Source organism: Sminthopsis crassicaudata, chromosome 5 (genome assembly GCF_048593235.1).
Source record: "Sminthopsis crassicaudata isolate SCR6 chromosome 5, ASM4859323v1, whole genome shotgun sequence".
Classification (NCBI taxonomy): Eukaryota; Metazoa; Chordata; class Mammalia; order Dasyuromorphia; family Dasyuridae; genus Sminthopsis; species Sminthopsis crassicaudata.
Window position 1 is genome coordinate 228,543,723 of NC_133621.1, and position 19,320 is coordinate 228,563,042.

General features: G+C 37.3%; 1 protein-coding gene across 3 annotated transcripts; it reads left to right on the forward strand.

The window, feature by feature from the left end:
• The first annotated feature begins 5,851 nt into the window (after nt 1–5,851).
• LOC141544306 (uncharacterized) lies at nt 5,852–16,617 on the forward strand. 3 transcript variants are annotated; one of them, XM_074270313.1, is made up of 6 exons: nt 5,852–5,994; nt 6,472–6,647; nt 9,052–9,177; nt 13,927–14,126; nt 14,987–15,015; nt 15,123–16,617. In XM_074270313.1, exons 2-6 carry the CDS (start codon nt 6,561–6,563, stop codon nt 16,595–16,597), a joined length of 1,917 nt encoding a protein of 638 aa, XP_074126414.1. In that variant the 5' UTR covers nt 5,852–5,994; nt 6,472–6,560; the 3' UTR covers nt 16,598–16,617. The 3 variants fall into 3 exon arrangements, with proteins under 3 accessions (XP_074126414.1, XP_074126415.1, XP_074126416.1); XM_074270314.1 differs by lacking the exon at nt 14,987–15,015 and having other exon boundaries at nt 5,855–5,994; nt 13,927–14,113; nt 15,087–16,617; XM_074270315.1 differs by lacking the exons at nt 5,852–5,994; nt 6,472–6,647; nt 14,987–15,015 and having other exon boundaries at nt 15,087–16,617.
• Nucleotides 16,618–19,320: the final 2,703 nt, after the last annotated feature.

Below are 19,320 nucleotides of genomic sequence, written 5' to 3' on the forward strand. Positions count from 1 at the left end.
AACATATCTCAATAAATAGCAAAATCAAAATTATTTGGTCTCTGAGTGTTTAAAATGCACATTTCTGTATTCACTCATCTACAAAACCATGAGTATACAAACACACATAATGAACTCACATACATGTACAAGACATGCACATATGAACACATATATGAAAAAACATTGCCATACATAGGAATAAATGCATACATATATTAACACATTTCATATATAAATATACATATTTGCATCCATTTGCACATATAATAACACACAAACGAAAAACATACATTTACTAACATGTTAATACTAACAGAGAAATATATTATTACTCATGTGCATATACATTTACATAGCACATATAAGAACATACAGATAAATGTACAATGATGTACATTTATTTGCTTACATATACAAAAACACACATGACACGTGCATCCGCACATAACTGAATACATAGATTCACCTATATACACATAGATAGAAGACACAGTGCACATAGCACTTGTATATGGATTAAATACATATGTGATGCTGTATATACACACAATACACAAAGAAAACCATATACCCTTTCATACACTTGCATTTATGCAGATCCATGCTCCCAAACACATGCAAATATGCACATATTAGTGATTTCCTATGTATCCATACATAGATAACCTGTGCACTTGGCTACTCCCAGAGGGGTGGTATATATTATATACACACAGAGACACACGCATACACACACACACTCTGCCAACTGCCTCTGGAGTAGTAAAAATGAGAACAAGTTAAAAGTGTTCTGGGAGATTATGAAATCCATCCAGGGAGAGTGGAATCATATAGGATTCAGTTTGAGAAGGGTCCCTGAAGGGATGAAAGCTGGGTCTTTTCCAACTGACTTCAGAAGGACAGTTGAGTAGTTCTGGGGGTGGAAGAGGTACTAAACAACAACTTGCAACTGAGAATATGGAGGTAGAAGTTTTAGAAATATTATCATTTAATAATAATAAAACAGGGGAAGGGAAGGGAGTCTGCTAAAGTTTTTTCTAGAATTTTTCAATAAAATGGCATGGTTAAACTGAGGCCTGGGGAGAGAGAAAGGATTTAGATGAACATAACCTTCCCTTTCAGCCTTTGGCATCAAATCCTACGGGAGCTGTTTTCATTGTCACTTTTCAGGTGGGATTGGACATGGGGAGGAGCAGAAGGGAGGGACTTCGGAGTGGGTATTTCTACATTTTAGGATAATAGAACAAAATCCTAAAGGTAAGTAAAACTTTAGATCTCCACCCCTCCCCACAACTTATCTTTTATAAATAAAGAAATTGAGATGTTTGGTCTTTTGCCTAAAGTCATATAGGAAAGTAAGAGTTACAACACTATGGTTTGGACCCAGGTTCTCAGGCTACAAATTCATCTCTTTCCCCATTGTACCACATTGAATAAGTCAAATGTGGCTGAGAGCTGCTTAGAATAGGCCCTTAGTTGCTTGATCTTTTTCTTTTTTTTGGGGGGGGCATGGATCTCTTTGGCAGTTTTGTGGAGCTAAGGACTCCTCAGAATCATGTTTTTAAATGTATAAAATAAAATACATGAGTTTGCAACATGCTATCTGCACCCAGAGAAAGAAATGATATATAGAATAATTTTACATATATATATGTATAGAATAATTCCATAAGCACATACACATATGTATTTATTATATATATATATTATATACATATATGCATGCGTATGTGTGTGTGTATATACACATGCCTATTTGTGCTTAATGGTAGTCATCTCTAAAGCAGAAGGGAGAGGGAGAAGGAAAAAAAGGGGGGGGGAATTATATTATACATTATAACTATAATATATTTTAAAAGAATAGCAAGTTCAAAAGGATAACAAGAATAGCAACAAAAGATTTTTTTTAATAAAGCAATTACATCGGAATATAAAATTTTAAAAAGTACAAGCGTGCAGATCCCAGATGGAATATTCCTAGTTAAAACCACTGTTTGAGGTCTCTCCAACAGAAGCCAAAGGTAGCAAATTAAGTAAGGGTAGTTGGAAATGATGCTATAGGACCAGCAAGACTTACTGGGACACTTAAAAAAGAGGGGCAGCCAAATAAATCCCTGAATCCCACAATCCCAGAATTTGAGTTTAAAGAGACCTTAAGAGTAATTTAATTCAAATGCTCCCCAAGGACTATAATTCTCTATAACTGAGCTTCTTAAACTGCAGCTGTTGACCCCATATTGAATGTTGAAACTGAATGTGGGGATCATGAAGTTATGATTTACTATCAGTGTTTGATTTATATATCTGTTTTATATACTTTTCTATCAGGGATCATGTAAAAATTTTCTCAGACAAAAAGGAGTTACAAGTGCAAAAAGTTTAAGAAGCCTTGCTCTATAACATACTTGACAAATTGTCATCCAGTCCCAGGATGATGGGTGTCATCCAGTCCCAGTGGGCAGATAAAAGACCCAGAAGTGTTGGAGAATTTTTTTTCTCTCTTGGCAATTTGGCAGCATTCTCTACTACTCTGCTCTGCTGAGGACATATCTGGCTAAGATACCTAAGATACCGTCTGGAGGGCAAATGCAGAGAATGGCTTCCTATTTTACACTTTCTCTTTGTCTCCCAGCTACCCCTATTTCTTCCCCTTCCCAACTCCAAAATCCAGATAAAGGTAACTCCAGGGCAGGATTTAGCCTGACTGATTTTGACTCCTCATAACTCTACCACGAAGTAATTAAATGACGAAGTAATTAAATGTCTCTCTCTCTCTCTCTCTCTCTCTCTCTCTCTCTCTCTCTCTCTCTCTCTCTCTCTCTCTCTCAAATAAACCTTTTTTTCTTTTTAAAAATTTGGGGTGGTGTGGAAAGGAAAAGAGATATAATTACAGAAAAGTAAGATGGAGGGTTTGACTGGCTCTAACGTCCAGTCTTTGGAGCATATGCTAATATCTGCTGAATTATAAGATAAAGTAAAAGAAAAAGAGATTTGTTGAATTCTTTTTAAAAAAATGAGCAGAAGAGAAAAGAAGGGAGGTCAGATAGAATCACTGAAAACAAGACAATTTTTAAAGTTACATGTTGAATTTATTATATATTTTTAAAGAAAAGCAAACTGCACATAAAAGATAGAAATGAATTTTATTATTATGTTCTAGAGCTTTTCATTAATTCCTTATTATTATGTTCTACAGGTAGAAAGTAAAGATAAATTTATCTGGAGGAATTAAAGGTCAAGAATTTTTAGGGAAATGATGAAAAAATGTGATTACTACAAGACAATAATTATCAAAATTATTTATTATATACTGATTAAGAAATAGGTTGATGAGTAAAATAGATTAGGTACATCACATACAGAAACAATGAGCTCAATAGGCTATTGTTTGATAAACTATCAATGGAATAAAAGCTCATTATATGACAAAAGCTGCTGGGAAAACTGGCAGAGACTTGTATAGTCTAAAATCTCACACTGTATACCAAGATAAACTCAAATTGGGTTCATGATATTATTCAGTCATTTCAGTCATGTCCAATTTTTCATGGTTCTATTTGGGTTTTATTAAGGGACAGATCAATTCTCCAAGAGTTGCAGGGCAGCAGGAATTTTGGACTAGTAATGAGATAAATTGGAAGAGAGGGAAAAGAAGGGAGGTCAGACAATGCAATGGTCTCTGAGTCAGAGAGGTCAGAGAATAGCAACTGCCTCCCAGTCTCCTTGTATCATCCTGTCATAAGAGGAGATCCATTCTGGGTTGGACCGCCAGCAGTCACTGTCAGGTGGCTCCCGTGTATTCCAACAGAGTTTGTCTTGGTAAAACTACTAGAACTCTAGAACTAGCACTCTGGTACGCTAGCAGTACTCAGTTGGTAAATGGCTAACGCCAGATGAGTCTTCCTGACTTCAGGCCTGGCACTCTACCCCACTACACCATCCAGCTGCCCCAAATGAGTTTCTGACTAGCATAAGAGGTGACATTAGAGAACTAAGGAAGAAATATCCTTTTAGAACCATAAATATAGGAAATGTTACTAATTAAATGAAAGATTCAAAGGATTACAGGAGAGAAAATGGATAATTTGATTATGTAAATAGATTTTGCACAAATAATTGGAATAAATTGGAAGAGCAGCATAACTGGGGAAAAAATCTTTATGGCAAATTCCTCTAATAAAGTTTTTTATTTCCAAAACATATAGGTAACACTTCAAATTTGTAAGAGTAAGATTTATTTTTCAATTTAAAAACTGTCAAAAATATAAACAAGCATTTTTAGAGAAAGAAATCTAAGATAGTTTACTTTAGACCATAGAATCACAGACTTTCAGAGTTGGAAGGAAATTTATAGTCCTACAAGTCTGATCTGTTCCTGAATATAAATCTCTGACATGAGCTGGTACCAAGATCAGAGCTTCTTAAACTTTTTTTTGCTCATGACCCCTTTTCACTTGAGAAATTTTTGCATGACTCCAGTATGTAGGTACATAAATCAAACATTTACTAATAACAAATCACAGTTTTGCTACCCCAATGATTTACAGTTTAAGAATCCAGTAATAGTGAACTCACTATCTCCTGAAGATCTCAGTTCTATTTATTAGGTAATTTTTTTCCTTATATTATTACTTTATGGTTTCAATAATAACTAATATTTATATGGAGAGCACAAATGACTAAAGGAGCACTTAATACAGGGGGAAGGGCATAGTGCCTACTATGTACTAAGCACTTTGTCCAGAAACCCTGAGAATGTTTCTCTGCCAGTTTAATTAGTTAATTAATTTATATATTTTTTTGGGGGGGTCTAAGTGAAAGAGGAGAGAATTTGCCTCAATTGTTATTGGCTTTAATCATTAAAGGGTGTGTGGCCAAGGTCTCTCATTTCATCCAGAGTCATTTTCAGTCTTCCTGATCTATAATCTGGCCACTGGACTCACGTGGCTCTAGAGGGGAAAATGAGGTAGGTGATCTTGCACAGTCCTTCCTCACTTAAATTCAATTCACTTCATGTTATAGCATCGCCTCCCTGATGTGATTGATGACCCTTTTCAAGAATGAGGGATAAACAGCAACTTTTTTGGGAATAAGAACAACAATTTTCAGAAGATATGATTAGGTGAATTGGATTTAGATGAGGCAGACAGAGCTGTACAAAGTGATCAGCCTGTGATATCTCTTCCAGAGTCATCAAAGTCCAGTAGCAAGAAAAAAGTCAAGATAACTGCTGATGGCTCAGGATGCACTGATGACCTGATATCAAACTCTAAGCACTTCACAGTACCTGTTTTGGTCACCTTCATGGTCATTGGAACAAATTGTTCTCATCCACCCATTCTGCCATGGTACGTTCTCACATGTATCTGTAGCCATCCTCCTAATTCATTTACCCTCAACCTGGTGTAGCCCATCTACCAGAATGGTTTTACTGAGATGTGTATGCTTGGAGCCACAGGTGAGAATGAGGTGACAGATGAACACCAAAAGTGGATGAGCAGCCCTGAAAAAGACTCACACCTAAGGGTCTGGTCCTCCTTGAACTCATATTATTACCTTATTTTACAGATGAAGAAACTGAAGATCAAAGCCAGAAGACTCCGTGGAGTCCAGATGGACTCTTGGAGTCTTACTTGAATAGCATTAACAAATGCTATTTTTCCTCCATATGATTTAATACATCTTAGAAATTATTCACTATGAACTGGCTGTAGAAGAAGTTGCTTTGTGGGAAAAAGTAAGTTTTTCTTACTAAAGTTTTTCTCACAATGGGCATTTCGGGTCCTATCCATCAGGAAGTATAATGACTGGACTTAGATATGGACATTCTGACCAATGAAATCAAGATCCTGAGGGCCCTCTATGAGGTAGTGAGTTGGTTTCTATGGCAGCACAGGGGAGTAGGATTTCAGAATAGTTAATACTCAGAGGAGGTGGGACACTCTATAGCTTATTCATGCCCTCATTATATACCTACATGACTTTGCTTGAAAGTCTCTCAGCAAGGCCCAGGTAAAGGATTTTTTGTTTTGTTTTGTTGTTGTCTTTTAATAGTAGTCTGGGAAGAACACAGGGTGTGGTGGAGAAAGCCACCAGATAGATAATCAGGAGCGGAGAGCCTCAACTCTGCCACTGTCTTGACATGTGGGACTTAGAATAAATCACTTTGGTTTACTCATCTGTAAAGTGAATATAAATAATTCCAGAAATGCCTACCACAAAAGATTGTTGTAAAGGTTGAATGAAAATAATGTATGCAAAGTGCTTTAAAAAGCAAAATAATAATGATAATAATAACACTTCTATAAGGCTTTGAGGTTTGCCAAAGATCAAATGAGATAATAATGTATTCCAAGTGCTTTGAAAAGAATTATAACAATAATAATTATTATTCTTAAGACTTTAAGGTTTGCAAAGTGCTTTATGTGTGTCATTTGATTTTCATAATCCCTTTGTAAATTTAGTGTTTTTACTGTCTCCATTTTACAGATAAGGCCTATGGGCCCAAGTTTCTAACAACAAAATCGTCTTGTTTATGGACAGCAACAAGTCCCAAGAAGCAACATAAACTTAGAAAGATGGGAATGACACCCGAGGGAGAAACTCAGAATGAGGACAACCTACAGACAACACAGACCAAGATTCTATTAGGCGCTGATGCCCAGGTGACTCAGAGCTCAGCTGCTGCTGTCAAAGATGGAGGTGTTCTTTGGGCTTACCCCCATTGATCTAAGCTACCTTCAGGAAAGTCAGTCCTAGGGTTGTGTATCCAAAATGCAAAAGAGATCAGGTGGAGAGATGAGTAGAAATTGGGCAGTGGATATGGTTTCGCTCAGACAAGAAATCGCATTTGGATTGTAAACCAAAAACAATACAATTGTTTATATAATATATAACATAACATATTATAATATAATAAATAAGCATGTATTTAGTACCTATTGCATTCAGAGAGGGTCCAATGGGAGGCTAGAATTTCCTTTTCTTTACAGAGTAGAATTCCTACATCTCAGCTATTTGAAGGAAACTCACAGGTTCTATTGTTCAACCTTTTCTAACTGAGGAAGCACCAACAAAGAGAATTATACAGTTATGTACAATATTACATAGTAAGTGAATTACAAGGCAATAAAATAAGGTACTAGGTGGGGTCCAAAGAAGCAGATTGTTTCTTGCCTGGGGATATCAGTAGAAATTTCATAGAAGAGGTCACATCTGAGTTAGGTTTGAAAGAATAGGTAGGAAAGTAGGAGAGGAAGAGGATTCCAGATTTAGAGATTATAATGAGGAAAGTCATGGAATTGAGAGAGAAAAGAGTATGACATAAGTGGAGCAAAATAGAGCAAAGAATTACCTCCTGGAAGACAGACTTATAGCTGTAAGAGAAGTAGACATTTTCTAGTTCCTTTCTGTAGGTTTCTTTGGGATTCTAGTCTCTTATATATCTTTATATTCTTTGCTTTATGGAAGAATAAGGTGGAATAAGGAGTAAAGAGAGGAGATGGAAAGGAGGAGTAAAAAAAAAAAGATATAAAAAATTAGAGAGGTCCAGGTCCATGAGACAGACTCAGTACCTAGAATGCCTAGCAATTAAGTAAATATTAACAATTTACCAAGTACAAAATATCCTATAAAGTGCTACCAAGATAAAAATGGAAAACATTTCCTGCCTTCAATGAGTTTGTATTCTTATATTAGCTTGGTCTACTAATGAGCAATTGATATTTTTTCCAATTGTTTATATCTGACTTTGTGTGGAAAGTATTTTGTAATTGTGTTCATATAATTCTTGGGTTTGTCTTGGCAGGTAGGACCCCCATGTATTTTATTTTGTCTACAGTTATTTTAAATAAAATTTCTCTTTCTAATCGCTTGATGATAGGCTTTGCCAGTAATATATAGAAATGCTGATGATTTGTGTGGATTTATTTTATATCCTGCAACTTTGATAAAACTATGAATTGTATTGAGTAGATTTTTAAATGATTTTCTAAGATTAAGTATATCATCATATCATCATATCTATCATATCTCATTGCCTATTCTAATTCCTTTAATTGTTTTTCTTTTCTTATTGCTAAAGCCAACATTTCTAGCACAATGTAGAATAATAGTAGTGATAATGGGCATCTTTGTTTCATGTCTGATCTTTTTGGGAATGTGTCCAGCTTTTTGCTGTTGGTTTTAGAGAGATACTACTTTATAGTATATATAGTGTTATATAGATATTATAAGTAAAGATCCCTTTATCCATATGATCTCTAGTGTTTTAATAGTGATGGGTGCTGTATTTTGTCAAAACCTCCTTCTGCATCTATTGATATTATTTTATGATTTCTGGTGCTTTTGTTATTGATATGGTCTATTATGGTAATAGTTTTCCTGATACTGAATCAATCCTGCACTCCTGGTATAAATCTCACTTGGTCATAGTGTATTATCCTGCTTAAGAGCTTGTATTCTATTGGATTCCTCCAGTCCTAGAGTAAATATGAAAGCTCATATGGAATTCAACAACCAGGAAAGAGAACCAAACCCAAAGTCAAAGAGATTGGCTTGACCAGGTTTTCTATCTCAGCTCTCCAGATTTTAGATTCCATTTCGAAAACAACTCTGACCTTTCCAATACAAAAGTGTCCTGATGTAGGATGGGTCAATGCCACTGGTTTATTTGTATGCTGGAAAGTTTTTGTGTGAGATCTATAAATGTCTGAGTCTCTCTACAAGCATCTGTTTCTTCATTTATAAAACAGTGCTAACTGTAATAGTTGGTGTTAGCTAAATCATTTCACTGATAACTCAAGCTAATACCAAATGTGCAGTGTCAATTTTAAAATGCAGTACGTGTCATTTATTATAATAGCTGCTTTTATTATTGATTTAGAAAAGAAAGGGGTAATGGTAGCCAGTGAAGGAGTTTCATTCACCTTCTGGCTTAGTGATATCCCTAGGCAAACTTTTTTTCAAAGTTCTGCCCAAGGGTGAGGAATCTCTTAGGCATTCACTCACTTAGTCAGAGGAATTATAGTTTCATGCAAATGATCTTTCCATCCTATTGTTTCCACTTAGTTATTGGCACTACAAATGTCAGCCAGAGAAGGTTTGGAACATGCAAACAGAACCAAAGAGAAGATCTCTAAACTCAACCAAGTGATTAGGAAGCAGTGGAATGATATTGAGCTGGTAAAATCCCGGGTAAGTAGCTGATTCTCACTTATTTCTTCAGTAATCACTTACTACATACAAGACTGTCTGCCTCAGTTTTCCTCAATTGTTAATTGAGAATAATAGCACCTATACGCCAGGGTTGTTGTGAGGAATAAATGAAATAATAACTCTTAACCTGTTTAGTACATTGTTTGGTACATAGTAGGGGTTATATAAATAGAAATGATGATGATGATGATGATGATGATGATGATGATGTGATGATGATGATGATGATTATGATGAAATGACTTCCTCAGGGGAAATATCAGCAGGAATAAAATTGTAATCAAGGTTCTCTGATTCTAAATTCAGGTCTCATTCATTCCACTGAGAAACAATCATTTCTAGTTCTCCTTACTAAGAATGTGATTTTGGGTAAATCATTTCAATTTCCCTGGGCTACTTCCCTACAAAATGAAGATGTTAGATTATATTGTCTCTAAAGTCCTTTTTAGTTTTTACATTTAATAATTGACATATCTAGAACTGGAAGAAATGAGTAAAAGTTTTAGAGAAACAGTTTTCAACTGCAGGAGAGAAGTCTTATCTCTGTCTTGTGTTAGGGATACTTCCTCTTTTGGAGGGGGGATGAAGATGTATTTCAGGATAGTGATTAGTGGGAATTACAAAGATCAATCAAAATTGAGTGGGGATGAACTGGAGTGGAAAGAGATTTGACTTGCCAAAATAATACTTTACTTGCATGAATAATTTCATTCTACCCCATCTTCTCCAGTAGATTATCGTTTCTCTCATCTTCATTCTTTCAATTATTTTCAATCTCTCCCTATCTATTGGCTGTTTCATTATTATATTCAAACATCTCTCTCATTCTCAATCCTCACTTGATCCATCCAGTTGATAGCTGTCATATTAGATCTTTTCTCATTTTCATTGAACAGCCCTTGAGAAGTGCCCATTGTCTTTTTTAAAATTAATTTTATAATTTTAACTTTTTTGACAGTACATATGCATAGATAATTTTTTACATTATCCCTTGCACTCACTTCTGTTCCGAATTTTCCCCTCCTTCCCTCCCCTAGATGGCAGGCAGTCCCATACATGTTAAATATGTTATAGTATATCCTAGATACAATATATGTGTACAGAACCCAATTTCTTGTTGCACAGGAAGAATTGGATTCAAAAGGTAAAAATAACCTGGGAAGAAAAACAAAAATGCAAGCAGTTTACACTCATTTCCCAGTGTTCATTCTTTGGGTGTAGATGATTCTGTCCATCATTGATCAATCGGAACAGAATTAGATCTTCTCTTTGTGAAAGATATGCAATTCCATCAGAATACATCCTCATACAGTATTGTTGTTGAAGTGTATAATGATCTCCTGGTTCTGCTCATTTCACTCAGCATCAATTCATGTAAGTTTCTCCAAGCCTCTCTGTATTCATTCTGCTGGTCATTTCTTACAGAAGAATAATATTCCATAATATTCACAATACCACACTTTATTCAGCCATTCTCCAATTGATGGGCATCCACTCAGTTTCCAGTTTCTAACCACTACACAAAGGGCTGCCACAAACATTTTGGCACATACAGGTCCCTTTCCCTTCTTTAGTATTTCTTTGGTGTCCATTGTCTTTTTAAGTCAACTTCTTAACTTTCTGAACCTTGGCATCATTTGGCAAGCTATTTCAGACTATCACTGGGGCATGAGGTGAAAAGGAATTATTCAGGATGGTGGCAGTGTCAAAGGAGAGAAGAGGTGTGTACAAGAGATATTGCAAAGATAGAATTAGTAGGACTTTGCAACAAATCAAATATGGAAGGGTTGAGAGAGAATTAGTTAAAGATGAGATCTCAGTTTTGCCTCAGTAACTGGGAGGTTGGTGGTACTCTCACTGATAACAGGAAAATTCAGAAGAGAGAGGGTTAAGATAATGAGCTTAATTTTAAATATGTTGAGTCTGAATTCTCTACAGGACATCCTATTAAAGATGTTAAATAGGCAGTTAGAGATGAAAGACTGGAAGTTAGGAGAGAGGTTAGGAATGAGTCAACACAGCTGAGAATTTATAGAGATAAAGAAATATTATGTAGAAAGAGGAAAGAAGAGGACCAATGACAGAGCCTTTGGGGAAGACATAGATGAAGAATTAGCAAGAGGCTGAGATTTGTCAGCTAGAATAAAGCAGTATTTTAAATAATGAATACCAAGAGGAGAGTATCAGGAAAAGAATATTAAGAGTAGTATGATTAACTGGGTCAAACCTTTAGAAAAGTCAAGAAGCATGAAAATTGATAAAAGACCATTGGATTTAGCAATAATTAGGTCATCAATTGGAAGAGAACAATTTCAATTGAATGATGAAACCGGAAGTTATAATTCTGAGAATTAGGAAGAGAGGAAGTGGGCACATCAATTGTTGATGTCCTTAAGGTCTTGTCAAGGATAACTCATAAAGTGAGCAGAAAGCAAGGATGGATGGATGGATTAATTGAAGATTTTTATTTTTGTTTTTTAAATTTTCAATGGTAATTTTATTTTTCCAAATATATGCCAAAGATAGCTTTCAACATTCATCCCTGAAAGACTTTGTTTTTCAGATTTTTCTTCCTCCCTTACCTCTCTCCTCTCCCGAAAACAGAAAGCAATCTGATATAGGCTAAATATGTACAAACCTTTCAAACTCACTTCCATCCCATCCCATACAAGATAAATCAGATCAAAAGGGAAAAAAACATAAGAAAAAATAAATAAGAAAAAGGTGAAAATACTATCCCTTGATCCACTTTTAGTCTCCATAGTTCTCTCTCTGGTTGCAGATGCTATTTTCCATCCCAAGTCCATTGCAGTTGTCTTGAATCACCACATTGCTGAGGAGAGTCAAGTCCATCACAGTTTATCATCACGCAATTTTGATGTTACTGTGTACAATGTTTTTCTTATTTTTGCCCACTTCACTCAGCATCAGTTCATTTAAACCTTTCCAGACTTTTCTGAGATCAACTGTTGCTGCTTTCTTATAGAAAGCATATTCATATGCCATAACTTATTCAGCCACTCCCCAACTGAGGGGCATCCATGAAATTGCCAGTTCCTTGCCACTACAAAAGGACCTGCTACAAACATTTTTGCAGATGTGGATCCTTTTTCCTCTTGATGATCTGTTGGGACATAGAACCAGTAGAAACACTGATGGATCAAAGGGTATACACATCAACTGAGGATTTTTAGAGGATGCAGGAGCTCTGGGTATGTTTATAGGTAGGAGGAAAGCAGTTAGTAAACAAGGAAAGACTGAAGATAAGTGAGTTTGGAAAGAAACAGTTCATTTCTCACATAAATGGGCTTGTGGGAACAAATCTAGAAACTGGATCCCAGGGCCAGTAAGGGGTCCTGATATGTCACATGACACATTGTATATCTATTCCTGTTGGACTGGAGAAAAGTTTTTGCTAAACCTCCCAGCTAATTTCTGAGTGGGGTGTAATGGGGAAGGCAGGATGTACATACACTCCCAAGTTACAATTCCATCCATTCATTGTTGCTGTTCTTCTTTCTCAAAGAGAACTAATGATTTGAGAAGGGTGATAAATTGGATTTAAGTGAGACAAAGTTATACACATTCAATTCAACACATCTACTGTGAGTAGAACACTGCTCAGGACTGAGGATGGTGCTAAATTTGAATTCAAAGTGGTCTCTGCACTCATTAACATTAATAGTTAAGATACCTGATTATTGATATGAGCTTTAGAAAGTGAAAAAAAATCTACTGATTAAGGGAGAAATATACCAGTATCAGAGAACAGAATCATGGCAGTGGGGCAATGAAAGTTTTGGGGGATCACAGGTAGGCGACAACATATATAAGTCAGTTTAGCTCATTGAACAATGAGAGAGGGGAGGTAAAAATGAAAAAAAAACTAAAATGAAAGCAGCAAAAATTATAGAAGTCCATAGATAAACAAACAGACAAAAGTAGAATTTAGGGAGGTACAGAGAGGGAATTTAAGCAAGGAAGGTTTTCTGGAACAGGGGAGTATGGAATGTGATTGGTAAGACTGGGAGAAGGTAAGAAAGAATAAATGTGGAAAAGCTGCCATTGGCCATGATCAGCTATGGGTTTAGCTCAAGAAAAATTGGGGAATGGCCAAAAAGTTGTAGCATATGGTTGTGATACTGTGCTATAAGAATGATCTTAGAAAAGACTTGCTTGAAATAATGAAGAGTGAAATGAAAAGAACCAAGAAAATAGTTTATAGTAACAGTATTATTTTAAGAATGTCTTTGAGTGAATAAGTCCTTTTGACTATTATAAATACCAAAATCACAATAAAAGACATATGAAAAAAGATGCTATATGTATCCAGAAAAAAACTGATAAGTGGAAGTATATATAGAATAATTTAGCATATATGTGTGTGTGTATCAAATATAATTATCTCTAAGGAGGAGAAAGGAAAAAGAAAAAGGAAAAAAATAAATTTACATGATAATTTTATTATATAATTTAAAAGAATAGCAAGTTGTACATAAGAGATTTGCAGTTTCATATGCAATTTTTTCTATTTATTATTACTAAATTATGCTTCAGAAGTGCTTATTTTATTCTATAAAGTAAAAATAAATTTTAAAAGCTAATGTATGGAGGAGGGAGGAGAGGAGAAAGCTGATATCTTAATTGAATGTGATCTAAGCCCACTGGCACACTGGCTTCTGGGATATTTCCCTCTCTCTCAATTCCCTCCAATTTCTCTTTCTTTAGTGTTGGGAGCTCCAGGACTCCATTAATACCACCAAACGACTTGAGAGGATATCCCTCAATGTTACTTGGAGCAAACTATCTGAGCTGGAAAATGATTTGGAGAAGGCTAAAGAAGATGCTTTCCGGCACCTGAGGAGATTCCAGTTGAGTGCAAATCAAAAGACCACCTATGAGAAGACAAGAGAAAGTGAGCAGAACAGGTGGGGACCCCAATGTTTTGCCCTATATACTCATTTGATTATCAAAAGTTCTTAAAGGAAATCAGAGAGCAGTCCTTAAAAGTAAAACAAAACAAAGAAAAATAAGGCAGCATACATCTATTTATTCATTCATTGCCCTTGGCTTGGAGAAAAACTATCTTGAGTTTATATTTTTTTCCACTCCTTTTTTTATTACACTGCCAAATCAATCCATTATTAGATTTCTGTACTCTCAGAGTCAATAGAGAATCTAAAGATTACCTATTCCACTTCTTTATTTCTAGATTAAAACACAGAGGCCTAAAAAGTTGACAGTCTCTCCCAGTGCCAAATAGCTAATGCTGTGAATCAAATCTTGAAAGCTAACTGGATCATTGGAGTAGAAAGCAAGAGATTCAGTTCCAAAATTCACTCTGGTATTTAAAGGGTAACTTTTCAGCAAGTCTAATGAAATTTGCCTGAACATTATTTTCCTCAATTGGGAAGTGAAAGGATTGGACTAGATTGAGAGTGGGTCCAGGAATTTTTAAAATATATTTTTGATAGCTATATTTCAACATAATTGATTTGTTTCATAATTCTATGTATTTTATTTCATGTATTTGAAAACATTACTCTGAGAAGATTTCACTAGCCATCCAAAGGGGACAATGGCATGAAAAAGGTTAAAGATGAAGTCAAAGGTCTCTTCCAACTTTGATAGTTTTTGATTTTAGAAAAATGTCCATTAGGCTCATTGCCCCATTTTCTTTGGAATTACTACTCCCTTTCCATTAGGTGTCTGCATCCTGATTTTTTTTCTTGGATCAGGGGCTCCTTTTCTGGGAATGACAAAACTAATTCTCTGGTTTTCCCACTAGGATGCTCAACTTTGCCCCTATCAACATCTGTAAGTATTGTGTCTGCCCCCCCACCCTGGGACATGCAGGGAGAAGGGGAAAAGGGGGAGAATCCCCCCAGATCACTGCTCATTTTCCACATGTGCTTCCTTTCCAGATGCAAATCCCTATGCTGAGGCTTTAGCAGCATTAGAGGCGATGGCCGTTGCTGAACCTGAGAACTCTCCTGAAACCAAAGATGACATCATTGCTAGTTCTAAAAGTGAAGATTCTGTTAAAGATTTGGCTGGATCAGAAACATACACGAGTGACTTTGAGGCAGGAGGGACAGAGAAAAGCCAGGAGGAGGAGAGTGTATCTACTTCACTAGAGCAGTCAGAGTATAGTGTTGATAGCGCCTTTGGGAGAACTGAAACGAGTAGAAATGACTCCGGGAGCAGAACCAGTGATAGCTCTTCAAAATGTAGTGAATCTAGTGAGAATGAATCAGAAAGTGAAGTTAGTGAAAATTCTTCTGAAGTCAAACTCAGTGATCATGACTTGGATGTTATAGCCAGTGAGAACCAGAGTCCCTCGGAAGTGAGAATTATGGGGAATAACTTAGGAAGTAAAAGCAGTAAGGATTCCCCAGAAATCAAATGCCCTCAGAGCCTCCCGGGAATTAAAAGCATTAAGGGTAACTCCATGAATTCCAATGGGAACACCTGGAGATTCAAAAGTAACAAGATCTCTCCAAGTGCCAAAATTAGTAAAAATGACTCGGGCCTCAAAAATAAGAACGGCTGCCCAGGAAACGGATTCAGTGAGAACTCTTTGGGAACCAAAATCAGGAGGAGCCCCTCCGGAATCAAAGTCAATGAGAATCTCTCTGAAGTTAAACAAAGTGACAGCCCTCTGGTCAAAATCAATGGGATCCCCTCAAAAACCAAAGTTAGTGAGAGCCTCTTGGAAGCCAAAAGTAGTGGAAGTGACTTGGGGGTCAAGATTAGTAAGGACTGCTCAGGAGTCAAATCCAGCAAGAGTCCTCCAGGAGCCAAATGTGGGAAAGTTAAGGTTGGTGGGAGCTCTTCAGGGCTTAAACACAGTGGGAGCTCCCCAGAAACCAAACAAAACGGGAGTGTCTCAGGAAGCAAACAAAATGAGAGCCCCTCGGGTGTCACAAAAACTGGGAATCCTCTAACTGTCAAAGCTGGTGGAGGCCCCATGAGAAGCAAATACAGAGAGAATGTGTCTAGAACCAGAGAGAATGGGTATTCCTTGGGAGGCAGACAAAGCGAGCGGGTTTCAGGAGTCAAACAGAGAGAGAGAGTTTCAGGAGTTAAAAGAAATGAAGGCTCCTCAGTATCCAAACGCAGGGAGAGGCCTTCAAGGGCCAGAGTTAATGGGGGCTCCTTGGGAGGCAAAACGAACAAGAAGCCCTCTGGGGCCAAACGCTGTAAAACCCCCCCAGGAGCTAGAAGTCAGGACAGCTCCTCGGAGGGCAAATCTGGTGGGAGCCTCTCCGACGCAGTCAGTGGCAACGACTCAGATGGCAAACGCAGTAGCAGCAGCTCCTTGGAAGAGAACACTACAACCAAGACTAACAAGAATGGTGCCATGAGCCCAAGTGTACAAAAGACTCATTCAAAATAAGAGAGGACACAAAGCAAAAATCCCTCGCCTGTCTCTGTTACAAAGTCATTCTTTGTGACTTTCATCAGACCTTTTCCTTTTGACAGATTTTTGGTCATTTCAGCTGAAGCCAGGTAAGAATCTCCTCTATATTCCCTGAATCACTTTATTTCTTGTCCTGCTGCCACAGAGGGTGATATGGCCTCCACCATTCCCCAAGTGTTGGCTCCCCTTAACTTTCCTCGGAAAAGATGCCTTAGTGCCCTGACCTTGGAACCCTTGTTGCTAAGATGTTCAGCTTCCCAGTTAGGCCCAGCTTCTCCTTTTGTAGTGAAGACTCATTTTTCCCCTTTAAGAGTAGAAACAAAATTATTGTGTCTCTTCTCCTTCATTACTTTCTACATACACAGAGATTCACAGTCTTTCTGTCCCTGTCTTTTACCACCCCTATACACATACACACTCACATTCACACTTTCTCTCCTCCTCTCTCCTTTTCTCTTTCTCCTCTGTCTGTCTCTCTCTGTGTCTGTCAGTCTTTGTCCTTTAACACCTTTTACACACACACACACACACACACACACACACACACACACACACACACACATATACATTCATACTTCCTCTCTCCCTATCTCTCTGTCTCTCTATCTCTGTCTCTCTTCCTTCTCTTTTCTCCTTTCTCTCTTCTCCTTGTCTCTCCCAATCTTTATCCCTCCCCTTACTTGGAGACTATTTGTTGTTCATTCTCCTCTCAACCTTTTTTCTAACCTCGATATAACCAGTTCCTCTAGAGTTTATTTGTGTAATCCATTTTTCAAAACACTACCTCATTTGGCTATTGCAATATCAACAAAAAAGAAAAAGAAAAAAAAAACAAACCACTAGCTTTGAAGCTAAAAAGAAGTATCTTTTAAGGAGATATTTCTCTTTTTCTTTCCCTCAGCTCCACATTCTTTCACTGTCCCCTCCCCCAAGAGTAAAAAGGCTTGTCTATACTGGGGCAGAGCTGTTCATCACAGGTGCCAATTAAAGAAGAAAAGTCACGGATAATTTAAAAAGGAAAGAAAAATCAAAGGATTGATCACCAAATAAATAAAAACTTTTAATGATTAACAAACCCTCCCCTTTTGGCTCTGGGATATCAGAGACATCCCACCGCATGGCACTAGCTCCCCTCAACTCCTCCCAAATTGATTGTACTGCCACTGATCCTGAAAGCCAATTAGAAAGGAAGGGGGCATAGTCTCTTTGCAATCATGGCAAATCCATGGAAGAGACCATTGGGACCACTGATCATGGAAATTTGATTCCTTGGAAATTCATAAAAGGAAAGTTTGGGTTCTTGTTTCTCCTCTGAACTTTACAGCCGTATGAACAGCAGTAAAGGTGAAAGGATGGGGGAGGTGGGGAGGGTTGGGCAGATGCAAGTTGAGGCAGGCTTGAGAAAAACTCAAGCATGGATGGCATGCTCTCAGAAGCTAGGAGGACCATGGAGTTCTCTTTGCACACAATGGAGTCACGTCTTAGCCCAGCCCTAGAAGTCTCCCTTGAAAATAATTTGTGGTGGTTTATCATGGGGAATAAATTGTGCTGACTAGGGGTGAGAAAGCTGTCTACTGCTTACTGAGTAGGTATTAGGGGGCACTGGGTACAAGGAGAAGGAATGCTTGGATCCAAGATCGGTGAGTGGACACAGGAGTAGACATTTCTCAAAAAAGAGAAGGTGAGAGAGAAACCAAGAATCCTGGGCTCGAAGCAGTTGGGGAGAAGAGTCTTTTCTATGTCATCTATCTACCCCCACTTTTCACAAGAATGTATGTTCCTTGAGAGCTGGGATCCTTTGTCTTTGTATGGTCAGCAACTTATGTGGTACCTGAACCATGGAAGATATTGAATAAATAAATAATTGATCAATTAAAACTTTTCAGTAATGAATTATATATAATACCTTGGTATTCCCCCAAATTCAACAAGCTTTTATGTCATTACTACATCATGGGCACTGTGTTAGGTAATAGAGATGGAGAGTAGCAATGCAGCCCTTTCCTTGATTTCACAAAAATGGGTATACAAGTAAAATGAACATGTGCAAAACAAAATTAGGAAAACCCTCATACAAGAGGCACGTGAGCCAAGCCTTGAAAGAAGCTTAGCCTGGACACTTTGGGATATCTATGCCTTCTGGGTCCTGTCCAGGGATCCCTTTCAGTTCTTAATCCTAGGATTCCAAGAACTTGTCTGGGAATTAGAATGGTATAGTGGAGAGAGCACTAGATTGCAAGTTAGGGAATCTTATTTTACTGGAGACCTGTGAATGGAATGAAAGTATCGATTGTTGAGGGACTACACAAAGGATTGAGACAATCCCTGCTTTCATTTCATTTAGAAATGGGGACATGACATTTAGGAGGGACCAAAGTCCAAAGCACCTTGGGAAACCATGGCAGTGGGTCCAAAGGTTATTGAATGGACTTTTGAGATACTCCAGAAAGAGATGCACAGGGGCTACTATCCAGTAGGTAGTAGGTATCTTATGCCTAGTGGAAACTGAGGAAGTGACAAGTCTCCAGCTTCTACTTTGTGGCACCTTGATTTTTCAAGCTGCAATGGGGAAGAGGTGTCCCCTGTAGCCCCAATCATGACTGGTAGAAATAAGTTGAAACCTTAGATATTTCAGTTTTCTTATCAGAGAAAACAATCTGCTTTCCCTGTCCACAGTTTTTGTGAAGATCAGATGAAAT